Raw genomic sequence first — 13,388 nt, forward strand, 5'->3', positions numbered from 1 at the left:
TATATATAAGATTAACATAACATTCTACTATGCCTAACGTTAAAGTGGTAATTTTGTAAAAGCTGGTAGATACATAAGGAGACATAGATTTACATTTACCCGTTTCGCAGATGTTTTTATTCAAAGCGACTTAAATGTGTCAGTTGTTTTTTATTACCAGGGCCACTCTCCCCAGAACAACTCAGGGTTAAGTGCCTTGCTCAAGGGCATAACGGTGGAAGCCGGGAATTGAACCTACAACTTTTGAGGCTGCTACATGCTAGCTCTGCTCCTTACTACACCACCACCACAAACCATCAATGTGATTGACATGCATGTGCATGTGTGTGTATGAGTGAGTGTGTGTGTATTTTTGCATGTGTGCATATGTATTTGTATGTGTGTGTGTGTGTGTGTGTGTGTCTTACTTGGAGAGCACCCTAAGAGGGACGACCTCTTCCTCCGATCTTCAGCTGCTCCTTGTGCATCTTCTTGCGTTTCCTCTTGGCCTTCAGCAGGGAGTCGTCCTTCTTATCGTCCCCACCGTCCTGCTGCTCGCTTTCAGCTGCACACACACACACGCACACACACACACTCAAACCAGAGACACACACATTTTTACATTATATTCATTTGGCAGAGGTGGATATACAGACACAGACACACACACACAGACACACACATAAAATCATTAAAGGGTCACTGCACCCTAAAATAGGTTTTTTGAGCTGTTGATTGATTGAAAATACTTGTAAGTGGTGAACTGTACTATTACCAGGGTTAATATTGACAAAAATCGTGTTTCTCGACAAAAGTAACATTTCGTCTGATTTTGTATTGGAGATATTGCTCTCTCGCGCATACTACCGTTTGAAAACATGCCATGGCATGTTGGTCCAAAATACTATTGGAATGCTGACGTTGTCCTGCACTTCTAGTCCGACACTACGTCACCGGGTCGTTACAAATTAGGACTGAAACGCCCCAACACCTGCTGCCCTGATTAGCCTACCTGTGATAAGCCATGTCTGCAGCGCTCATTCCCAGATTGACGCGAAATCACCATGGTTGATTGGTTGCAGCAGTGCTGCACTCTCTCTCCAAATTTCAGAACGTCTCGCCCATTTTCAAAGCCGTTTTCAGAAATGTGAAGTGGGTGGAGTTATGGGGTGAAGTGACTCTTTAAATAAAACCAGACACAAACATACACACACAATCAAGTCAGACACTCAGACACACACACACACACACACACACACACACACACACACGTCAGACACGTGTCAATGTCAAAGTCAAAGTGAACTTTATTGGCAATCTATTGACTATAAACCAAGTAATTACCCAGCAGAATAAAAGGACGTTTCTCCACAGTCCAATATGCAGGTTTGTAAAAAAACATTTGGGTCAACGGATGCCTTTTCCACTATAACATTTTCATCAAAAGTAAACTTCTTCTCAATTAATCCACAGTATTAAAGACATGATCACCCTCCAAAACATCACATTCCTGTCTAATTAGAGTGATAGTGTGGTAGGATTAAGTATGCTACTTACAGACAAGTTAATGTGAATAAATATGTCTAATGTCATCAATAAAGTATATTTGATTTTGTTCTAGTTTGTGGCCTTCTGCATCTCATCAAAAGTTCTGGACGCAAACGGGTCTTGTTTCATAGAATGACCCATTTAGCATTTAGCATACAAGAAGTAGTGTACACAGCCAGCGACTGGTACACCTAAAACACAACATAGACAGACAAGTAGGTAGAGACAGACAAGACAAGGCGTTGCACAAGTTTGTGCAAATATTGCATTTAAAACATTTTGCACACTGTGCCAGAGACATAAACAATGATGAAGTAATGAGGGTAAAGTCCAAAAAAGTGCTGATCGAATATCAGCATAGACACTAATACTACATGTGTTGCTGTGAGTATAGAGTGCATAGTAGTGACGTGAGTTTTCAATAGTTTATAACAGTCCAGTCCAGTCCAGTCGCGGTGGGTGTATGTGGCGCAGAGGTAGCACGTTCATGATATTTTCTTGAGTGAGGTGAGTAATGTGCCGGCCCGTGGGAAAAGGCCGCTGCTGATTCTGGCGGTCGAGTCTTGCACACACATGCTGCAGTGGTGCCTGCCAGACGCCAGAAGGGTGTTCAGTTTGTGTGAGCTGGGTAGTGGGTGGGTGGGTGGGTGGGCCTTCGATTATTCACCTCTTTCCTTAACCCGGAAATATGTATCGTTGCGATGGTTACGATACTGTTTTCAACTTCCGTTCATTCTGTTAACATGTGCGTTCTCCATAGCAAACTAGGTTATGCCTCAACTTAGATTTCTTTCGAAATGTTGACAATTCTGCCCTCAGCATGTATATACTGCATCACATATAACCGATATAAAATAGAAAAGTTGACTTTTATATGCGTTATGATATGTTAAGCACCGTAAACCGTCACGTTAAAACAGATACAATGCAGCTTCGCCGGAAATAGAAAACCGTCTCGGTGTCATGGCGACCCCCATTGTTGGCTGCGGAATATCGTGGATACTGGTGCCTCTGTTACTGCAGCGGGGCTGGTGCACGTCCTGGATGGGCTACTGACGCGGGCAGTAGCCTGGAAGTTGTCGGTTCAATTCCCAGCTTCCACCGTTGTGCCCTTGAGCAAGGCACTTAACCCCTGTATTAGCGTGCAGGTGCTGGGTTCACTGTGATTGGATGATTGATTCCCTTCCTCTCAACCGGAAAATGGTGGGTGGTGAGTGTTCGAGCACAAAATGGCTGCTGCGTATCACTCAGGTGGATGCAACATGGGTGGTGGTTGATTGGAGTCCGTCGTCTCCATGGCGGTGGACTGGGGGCCGCTCTCCCTCCTCCCGCTGCGAGACTTCTTCTTCTTCTTCTTCTCCTCCTCCTCATCCTCGTCCTCTGTGGTCAGAGAATCAAGACGACTGTGTCAGCTTTATAATCAGACTGGAATAATAATCTGAGACATAGCAGCTCTGCCTTGCCTCGACTTGCAGAACGTTGGACATCTCTCATATACAACATTACACAAATCAAACCGCACATCAACTCAAAACTCAAGGGCCAGCTGTGGTAATCAATGGCATTCTCCACTGAATTTTCTACCATATGATTGCATGATAGCATTACACAGAGTTAAGCGATTTTGTAAGATGATCAGATGACACTGAGTCCTTTAAACTTACGTTTACATTTCTTAATTAGGCAGAGACATTTGTCCAAAGTGACTTACAGCAATGAAAAAACATTTAGGCCTTTAACATTAAAGCATTGTAAAGGTCCAGGAGCGCCCCGCTATTCAGCCCTTTTAGCTGTTGTTGTCTCCACTGACTCTGACTCTAGGACCTACCCATGCTGCCCAGCGTGACTCTAATTAGATTAATTAAAATGGCATAGCAGCTACAGCAAATACACTGGCACACTTTCTCTAAATATATTATTAGTATTTTGCTTACATGTTCAGTTACTGTAACATGAATATCATTAACACCTAAATTATCAACATAGGAAATATTTGTGCTGGTTTTAAACATCAACATTTTTGCAAGAGCTTGCCTATTCTTCGATTTTGCCTAGATTTTCAAATTGAGTCAACTGAAGTCAAAAGACACCAAATTAAATATTGCATTATGATGGTTCCATTAGTAATTACTTGCATATACCGTCAAAATTCTGAGAACTTAAATCCCATTTTTAGTGGAGATTAGTTTGTTCATTCAGTGTATCTCAACTCAACAAGCTAACGTGGTCCATTTCTATTCATCCATTTAGCAGGCACTTTTATCCAAAGCCACAACCAGAATGAGAAACAGAGACTTTTGGTAGGAATTAGAATACTACTGTTACAATTCTAATTAATAGTTGTAACGTCTGCCTTGCTGGATTTACAAATGCGTGTAGTCTTCCACTTTGTCATTCACCCCCAGTTAACACCTCACACCAAATTCGTGCCGTATTCTGAGCTGCACGGAATACCTCCCCCGATAGAGGTAAAATTTCCCCCCAAAGTCCTACAGTGAAAACGCCCAATGAGGAGATAAGCATTCCGTCAACATCTGTGTGATTGGAATACGCCGCGAGGTTAACTGTAGTCAACCACCATGATAAAAGTGCCCTCAAGTGCATATACATGTATTTCATATTTCTTCTTGTGATGGACAACACAGCAATATAACATATAAACGCATGGCTCAGTGTTCTCTATAATAGCTGTATCATTTGCATCCATAGCTGATGAATGTATAATCTATAATCTAGGATCTATACTTCTACTATTCTTTTGACTGACCCTTTTATCCAAAGCAACTCACATAATAGCCGGCTTCAGAGCCAGCCTGGGCCAGGCTAATTTGGGGGCCACCTGGTGCTAGTAGCCCAGACCCACAGGCCTCATAACCCTGAGACCTTTGTGTTCAGACTGTCAGGCCATTAGCCTCTCCGCATTACACCTCGACACACCCTCACTTGTGAAAACGTCACCAATACCACACATCTTCAAACAGGATAAACTGGAAGTCGGGTATCTCTTTCCTATGCTATCGAAGTCACCTCGTGTTGTCCATTTATGTGTCTCAAGGGCACAATAGTGATAGCCGGCATGATGCAAGGCCAGTTCTTTAACCTAATGCTAATCATAGGTTGAAGTTTTAAACCATTTTTAGCCTCCAAAGTGGATAAGTGAGTAGTAAGAATGTGTTACTGTAACTGAACATGTAAGTGAAAATGTATCAGTGTGGGGAAAGTATTGGCTGCAGCTGTAATGCCATATTGCGGAGCAACGGCTGCAAGGGTATGTCCTGTAAGCAGTGGAGACACAACAGCTGAAAGGGCTGAATACCGAGGCCTTCCAGTACCTGTCCCCTTTACCTGAGTAGTGTGCCAAGTCCCTGTAATGGAATTAAACCTTATGCTATACCACATGCTATACCACCAATTATTTTACTGGAACATTCCTGGACTGGGTTCGGCTGGCCTGCTACTGCCGCCACTGATATGAGGTGTAATGATGATGATAAGCACTCACCTCTATGGCTTACAGGGCCTGTTACACAGTCTCAAACGAATCCTTAAGGCTGCCGTGTGGAGAGATGCTGATGTACACAATGCTACCGCAATGGCTGAACACACGCTCCGTCCAGCTGTGGGTCACATGCTCCCTCCAGCTGTGGGTCACATCCTTGCACAGAAGTTCCTAAAGGAAGATGGGTATAATTAAACAGTCCAACAGGGAATGATAGATTTTATTTGACCTTAATAATTTAAGAGATTGTGATCGATTGGACTACAGGAGGGGGCAGAGGATTAAGGGGCAAGTATGGATAAGAGCAGGCTTCACTTTGTAACTTGTAACTGAGGCACACTGAAGAAGACACCAGGGGCGTCACTAGGCAGGTTTTACTGGGGCACGTGCCCCAGTAAAAATAAGTTGTGCCCCAGTAAAAAAAATGTCTTACATGTACACAAACAACGCAGTGCCCCAGTAAACATGTACACAAACGACACAGTGCCCCAGTAAACCGTAATTCCTAGTGACTCCCCTGGAAGACACTACGCCGAAACACTTAACAACATCTGAACAATAAAACACTTCTGCTGAGTGTGGCCTTTTCTCCCTTCCTGTCCACACCTATAACACGCAATCAGAAGAATTGACTAAGCTCAGAGAGGAGTTTCACAGTGATGGTAACAAAAGTGAATCGTTTTACCATAGGTCCACATAGGATCCAGGATGTTTCCTGCAAATTGTGGTTCCTTCAAGGTTGACCTATGAAACAGAGATTATTTAAATGATCATTCATGACTTTTAGTGAGTCACTAATTTGGGCATATTCATGTTGAGTGCAACAGAAAAGTGTCAACGAGGTGGGTGTAGATTATATTGAGTTTTTCAATGCTCTGCCAATCAGTTTCACATCTGTAGTGAACTTCATTCGGTTGAATGTTGTTAACACTGATATCTACATCTGCACACAGAAACATGAAAGCACAATAGGACCGTGGTAATTTATTTGATGAGAGCAGTCAGATCGAGGAGAATGTGAATAATAAAAAATAGGCTGATCATGCTAACATTTAAGTTAGCGTATCCCCATTTGTATATTTGTGAAAACATCAAGTGAACGCTTACACACAGGGATTTCAGGTAATAAGTAAGTCAGATGTGCACTATTATAAGCGTCAACATAACATAATCCAACGTTACGAGACAAAGGGAGCATGGTGGCTAATGACGAGTTGGCTAACTCGGTGACAAATCGACAAACTTTATTTCGTGTACCAAGAAGACGTATTTCACCTTAACGAATCTTCAGTATCGCAGGTGTACGTTTCTAATCAACTTTCAATTTTAACTTTCACTCGTATTCTATCATAATCACACAAAAGCTCATACAAAAGCCATGGATGGAATCGGATGGCGGCGGGCGGCCTTTTTGGGGTCCTTCGTCATAACGCATTTTGCTGTTATACTTTTCCTTAGTAATACCCCTGCGTTTCGGTAATTAAACAAATTGATACATCTTATATGGAAATATATGATAATATAACACGTGTTGTGTTTTTACTTATTGGTGTAATTCGGTTACAAATCACTTTTTTATAAATATTACAGGCTTATCAAATGGGAAGCCGGTTGTCGCTCGTTGATGACGTTACAAGGTAGCGCGAAAAATTTAAGAAAAGGGGGCGGGAAGATATTCACCACAATGCACCTCGTTCTCGAACTGCCAATAAAAACCGACGAAATAGCGGAAGGTTTGGTCACGAGCCCCAGATTCAGGCGGACATCACGAAGAACAGCCTTTTCCTCAACGACACACGAGGGGTACAGCAGCAACATGTCTGACGAGGGAAAATTGTTCGTCGGCGGACTTAGCTTCGACACAACGGAGCAGTCCCTTGAAGACGCTTTTTCTAAGTACGGGGCCATCTCAAACGTCCACGTTGCCAGACATCGGGACTCCCAGCAACCGCGTGGGTTTGGTTTCGTCACATTCGACAATCCAGAAGATGCGAAAGACGCCTTGGCGGGAATGAATGGAGAGTCTGTCGACGGAAGAACGATCCGCGTGGACAGGGCCGGAAAGCCTGGCGGTGGTGGTGGCGGAGGCGGCGGCTACAGAGGCGGCGGAGGCGGTGGATACGGAGGTGGCGGCGGATACGGAGGTGGCGGCGGATACCGCGGTGGTCGTGGCAGAGGAGGTGGAGGAGGATACGGAGGTGGCGGTGGATATGGAGGCGGCAGTGGTTCATACGGCGGCGGCGGCGGAGGCTGGTGATCGTGGATAATGCTGACCAAAAACAACTGGGCACATCTTACTGCATCGCAGCGCAACCTTTAAAGGAGGATGCAGTAAGCAGAACGCTGACCAACCTCTTCTTGGACTGTAATACACTTAACTCTGCCTAAGAGTCCCCGGATAGATAAAATACACCCTGTAAATGAGCTGCGTATGTCTACAACGTAAATGAGATGCGTGTGTCTGCAAACGTTCCTCAGGGATCAAATTTTCCGTGAACAGGAAATGAGCCCTGGCCTAACTGTTATATAATGCAATGTGATGTTGGAAATGGATCAAAATAAAGACTAAAATTTAACTTTTTGTGTGTGCGTACGATAATTGTTCAGACTCAAAAGGTTTAGCTTTAGCGAGGTGTAGGCTAAACGGGAGTTACCCGGCTTCCCCGACACCGATCTTTTTTTTAAGTGTCGCCCCCCTCCCCCTACTGGAGGCTTCATCAATGCTATGCGCCATGTTATGAAGGGCCATTCGGGATTTGAAACATGTAAAACTTCATGAAGAGAAGTTGTGTGCATTACTGCATTCACATGTTATCAAAATGCTAAACTATATATATAGATTCGTGCCTTATGGAAGCCTATTTCCGCTAGTAGATAAAAATATGAAAATAATAGTAAAACGCTGAATTGGTTCTTGCTTTCTAACAATTCAGACTTTTTGGGGTCACATTCCTGACTCTCAATGAGTTTTCCTAGCAAATCTGACTTTTTGTTGCAATTTCAAGTTTTTTTCTTACAATTCTGACCTACCTCAGAGGCAGTCCCAGCGTTGTGGGGGGCTGGGCCGTGGAAGTCATCGTATGTGACCTGGACGAGCATTGGCTGCACTAATCAATCCCACGGACTGATTTTGATTATAGTTTTGTAAGTATAGCAAGTAGCAAAAACAACTTGCAAAATCTGTATCATTCCATATACCTTTCCATCATTATTATTAGCTAAGTCTTACCTTATCACCTTCAGAGAGGAGGTTTTAGTCAAGTCACATTTATTTATATAGGCTAGCACACTTAAACGCAATGTAATTAACCCAAGATGCTCACGGAAATAATAAAGTGATACAAAAAAATATAAACGACAAAAAATAAATAAATATACAAAAATAAAGATAGATAAAATAACATATTGTTACTGAAACTACTGTAGAACTAGAGAACATGTACAATAAAGATGCCAGTTAATATAATGCTGAAAATAAATAGAAATAAGATAAATAAACAAACAAGGGGAGAAATGAATGCACATCATAGGCCAAAGAAAATAGATGTAATATAAAACTATACTGATAGTGGAGCAGGCCTTACTTTCTATAGAAAGATCATTCTAGGGGCAGCAACAGAAAAAGCCCTATCGCCTTTAGTTTTTAGGTTTGCATTTGGGACTGAGAGAAGATGTTGTGAGGAAGACTTCAGTGGCCTAGAAGGAGTGAGAATGAGTTTATTTCTTGTTTTTTCTTAAACTCTGGGACCAAGACTACAATAAAATACCACATAAGTGTAGTAGTGTGGGGGGATGCACCTGGACCCCTCCTAAAGCCCATAGACTCTGTCAGCTCATATGAGTCTCGTTTTGTATTTAGTGGTAGTAGTTTCGGCGTGTTAATCTTTACTGCTTTTTCTTCTGACCTGAAAACAGAACTTCGTGTTACCACTTCAGGCCCAAATTATTCGTAGCATAACACTGCTGACTTTAATGTTTGCATCTTTTATGTGTGGATTACCTTAAAGGGACATAGTCAGGGGGCCAAAACTGATATTAAAACTTTGTCGGACACTTTTTGGTACAAGCATACAACCTATCCAGTATTGATATTTAACCCCTCAACATGAGTTCTAGACAGGTTGTCAGCTTAGAAAATGTTATTTTGTCCATTTTAACACTATATTCTTAAAAATGGAAAAAGCGGATTTTCCCCCCAAAGTGCTTCCTTTTTCTTCCATGTTACCTACTGTAATTTTGGGCAAATGTGCAATATAATCCAACTTGTGTGCAAGCATGATCATTAAAAAATAATGATCAATAAATACCACAAGAGTATCACACCACAAGGGCCACTGTTGTGTCAGGGGGCCAATTCTGAAAAGGGCTTCCGTTAAGACTTTTGCAGACATGTTTTGGTTCAAGCTGTCAGTGTCACCCTATTTTTTTGTTGTTAGAAGACACAAATAGGTAAGATATCAGGGTGGTTGTGAAGACGAAGTTAAAGGCTTGTAGGGAGAGACATGCAATGCTTCACAAGTTATAATATTTAAATGTTACAGTGAAAATGTAGAACTGTAGATGGTGGTGTATAGTGCTATTTAACTTCATTAATATACCAGGCTGTGACACAAATTATATTTAATGGACATATTACTATAGTTATTCATTCAATCCAAACATAACTGCTCCCTCACTACTTTAGGGTTAGGGGTTAGTAACTAGTTAGCAATAACAACTTTGTTATAGTCGTAGGGCAAAGGTATGTTTTCCCCCTGTAAAACCCGGGAAGTTAACTGAACTCAAATTATTTGAGTATACTGTAAAGCCTGGGAAGCTAACTTATCTGAAATTATTTGAGCAAACCGGATGCCTTGACATTTGAGTTTGGCGACTCATTTAATTTGAGTGTCAATAAGTCATTCAACTGGAGTTATTAGTATATTGTACAGTATGTATTGCATTTTGTGTTGGGATAACTTAAAGGAGTCAAGTAAACTACACTAATTTTATTCACCTAATAACAACTTGAGTGAATTGTCATGACAAGTAAGAATTATGTAGGCCTACACACGAAAAAATGTAGGCCTACACAATGTACTCAATGTGTGAGCTATCATTTTCTATGGATTATGGGTAAATGCTTCTTTGATTTTCTAATAAGTATTTGTTCTCTTAGCTGTTAGTTGTGGCTTCTTACTGTTTACCAGGTGATGGGCAAAAATATTGTGTTGATGATTTTCAGAATATGGTCAGATATACCATTAAGGAGAAGCCCATTCTCAAAATATAAAGAACATTTTGAAGTTCACTTTTTCTTGGCCTAATGCAAAGTTGATTGCGTTTCCCAATTTGACTTTGACCTATAGTCACTTGAAAGTATCACAAAGTTGAGTATCCCAATGGTGTGATTGAGCCTCCTATTGTCTGTCTGTATGGTCTCTTGGGGAGATACAGACACATTATGCATGTTTACATTGAGTAACTATATTACCCCTCTTATGGACAGGATATGAGCTTCAGGAGTAAAGATTTCAGGATTTTTTTATAGGTTTAAATTTCTATTAAATGAATAGGATTACTGCAGAATGATGGTAGTGAAACATAATATTTATCACCATGGCAGTACTGGCCATCATGATATACTGTATCTTCAGATTATCATTACGTCTGTCAGAAGCATTACAAGTGATCTAAGATTTTAAAATCAGCCCACAGGCCAAGTCTGTTATGGATAGTCATCTGCTTGATGGTGTGTGGTGTCAATGTAAATAACACAATAACATAACAGCTATAGTATAGCCGTAAATATAGTTTAACTATTGCATTTAAGATTCAATTTCAGTCAAGATTAATATGTGATAATGTGTTAAGAATACTATGGACAGTGACATTCTGGGAAATGTAATGTGTGGTCAGCCATTTCTTATTGTGAATATACTTCTTGCCATGATTACCTAATTGAAATGAGTGGCATATACAGTCATGGCTGAAAGTGTTGGCACCCCATGCAATGAATAATGTATCATGAATAAATAAATGTTCTTCCTTAAAAGACTGGGGTCATACGTATTGGCACCCCTATGTTAACCCTATGTTCTCAACTCCCATAGAGGCAGGCAGATTTTTATTTTTAAAGGCCACTTATTTCATGGATCCAGGATACTATGCATCCTGATAAAGTTCCATTGGTCTTTAGAACTAAAATTGCCCCACATCATCACACACCCTTCACCATACCTAGAGATTGGCATGGTGTTTTGTTCAGTTTTCTTCAGTTAGCCATATTAGCCTGTTTGATGCTCATTGAGCTCAATGCAAATCAAACCAGCTAATAGGCCAACTGAATAAAACACCATGCCAATCTCTAGTTATGGTGAAGGGTGTGTGATGATGTGGGGCTATTTTAGTTCCAAAGGTCAAGGGAACTTTATCAGGATGCATAGTATCCTGGATCCATGAAATAAGTGGCCTTTAAAAATCTGCCTGCCCCTATGTTAACCCTTTGTGTTAAATTCCCATAGGGTTACATAGGGGTGCCAATACATTTATTTATTTATGATACATTATTCATTCACATAGAACGTTGGTGTCCTTAAAGGTTGGATATGTTCTACTTTTATTACTTAAGGCATTAAGATCAATTTCCAAAAGATGATTTTATATTCCTCTTTTTAGTCAACTTTAACATGGGTGCCAACACTTTCAGCCATGACTGTATTTTACTCAAGTTGAAATTAGGTGAATAAAATGAGTATACAGTAGTTTACTTGACTCCTTAAAGTTATCCCAACACAAACTACACACATAGAAATAACTCAGCTGAATGACTTATATACACTTAAGTTAACTTCCCGGGTTTTCCAGTGCAGCCAAGCAGTGGTGCTCAGGTAGGCAGCCAACAGAAGGTACCCAGGGACCATGTCCATGTGCTCAGTCTGAGTCCTGGTCAGGGACATCGACACTGCCTGGTACTGCACTGACTTCCACTTTCCTCACATCCACATATCGTCAACTCCAAGCACCTGACCTGTACTCACCAAGCTCCAAGCACCTGACCTCTGTGGTTAAAAGCTGGGGGGAAAGCATGCCATCCTTCATGTGCCTTCTTCTGTTGGCTGCCTATACCCGAGCACCACTGCTTGGATGGGGAAAAATGCCTTTGCCATACGACTATTACAAAGGTATTACTACTAACTAGTTACTAACCTCTAATCCTAAAGAACTGAGAGAGCAGTTATGTTTGGGTAGAATTGATAACTATAGTGATATTATGTCCATTAAACACAATTTGTCACAACCTGGTACATTAATGAAGTCAAATAGCACCATAGACCACCATCTACAGTTCTACATTTTCGCCATAACATTAAAGTATTACAACATGTTCAGCAGTGCACTGTCTCTCCCTACAAGCTTTAAACTTGGCTTGACTCATTCCCATAGATAGGGGTACTGATTGATAGAGGTTTTGGAATGCTATGTTATGTTTCCAATCTGATATTTACTTTGAAAACTGGTTCTCTTTAGGCAGAGATTGTTTTTTTCATGTTCTAGGTCTGTTGTCTCTTATACTGTACAGTAAATGTTAATTCTGACACTTCAGCAGACATCCCACGAGTGTTAGCTTTCATTCCATACCATTTTTATCTATATGGTCCTTGTGGTTGTGGAGATATTCAACATTTATCGTTGGCATGTCATGTTGAGCAGGAAACCAAAAAAATGGCCTGAAATTGCTTGCACAAGTCAAAAAAATAATAATTTTGCTTGACAACCACCATAATATCTTACCTATGGGTGTCTTCTAACTAAAAAAATAGGTTGACCGCTTGTACCAAAACATGTCCGCAAAAGTCTTAACGGAAGCCCTTTTCAGAATTGGCCCCCTGACTAACACGTCACCGATTAGCATTAAGCTTTGTATCTTTAGAAAACCAGTCATGTTTTTGAATGGTCGTGCATCATTCCCTCAGTTTGCCTTCAGATGGGAGAGAGATGATTTTTACATCATTGAAAGCAGGAAGTCCAACATTGAAATCCGTATTTCTCCCATCTCAAGGCAAACTGAGGGAATGATGCATGACCATTTAAAAATATGACTGGTTTTCTAAAGATACAAAGCTTAATGCTAATCAGTGAAGTGTCCCTTTAAGTTAATACTAATGTCTGGTGAAACATTGCAAAGAGCCTCACTAGAAGTGAAAATCACGTCGACGCGTTCAATTTCCGCTGTAGACATGACTATTTATTTCATTTGCTCATAAGAGCAAATCTTGACCCTCTTAATCAAATCAGGTTTATTCGCCATGTATACTTGGGTATACAAGGAATTTGGACTCTGCATTTATCCCATCTGTTGAATTAGTGAACACACACACAC

At 41.0% G+C, this 13,388-nt stretch overlaps 1 protein-coding gene and 1 long non-coding RNA gene across 2 annotated transcripts; one reads left to right on the plus strand and one right to left on the minus strand.

Moving 5' to 3' along the window:
- Nucleotides 1-1,287: 1,287 nt before the first annotated feature.
- Nucleotides 1,288-6,441, minus strand: LOC134060122 (uncharacterized). Its single transcript, XR_009935134.1, has 4 exons — nucleotides 6,302-6,441; nucleotides 5,712-5,770; nucleotides 5,030-5,197; nucleotides 1,288-2,907 (listed from the first exon to the last, which is right to left on the minus strand). It is a non-coding gene; the product is annotated as an uncharacterized LOC134060122 (long non-coding RNA).
- Nucleotides 6,442-6,777: 336 nt separating this feature from the next.
- Nucleotides 6,778-7,602, plus strand: LOC134060120 (uncharacterized). Its single transcript, XM_062516731.1, has one exon. It carries the CDS (start codon nucleotides 6,843-6,845, stop codon nucleotides 7,281-7,283), a length of 441 nt encoding a protein of 146 aa, XP_062372715.1. The 5' UTR covers nucleotides 6,778-6,842; the 3' UTR covers nucleotides 7,284-7,602.
- Nucleotides 7,603-13,388: the final 5,786 nt, after the last annotated feature.

The sequence above is a fragment of the Sardina pilchardus genome, chromosome 16 (genome assembly GCF_963854185.1).
Source record: "Sardina pilchardus chromosome 16, fSarPil1.1, whole genome shotgun sequence".
Taxonomy (NCBI): Eukaryota; Metazoa; Chordata; class Actinopteri; order Clupeiformes; family Clupeidae; genus Sardina; species Sardina pilchardus.

Excerpts from the sequence above, each read along its gene's own strand:
- LOC134060120 (XM_062516731.1), top strand. The coding sequence starts at position 6,843 with ATGTCTGACGAGGGAAAATTGTTCGTCGGCGGACTTAGCTTCGACACA.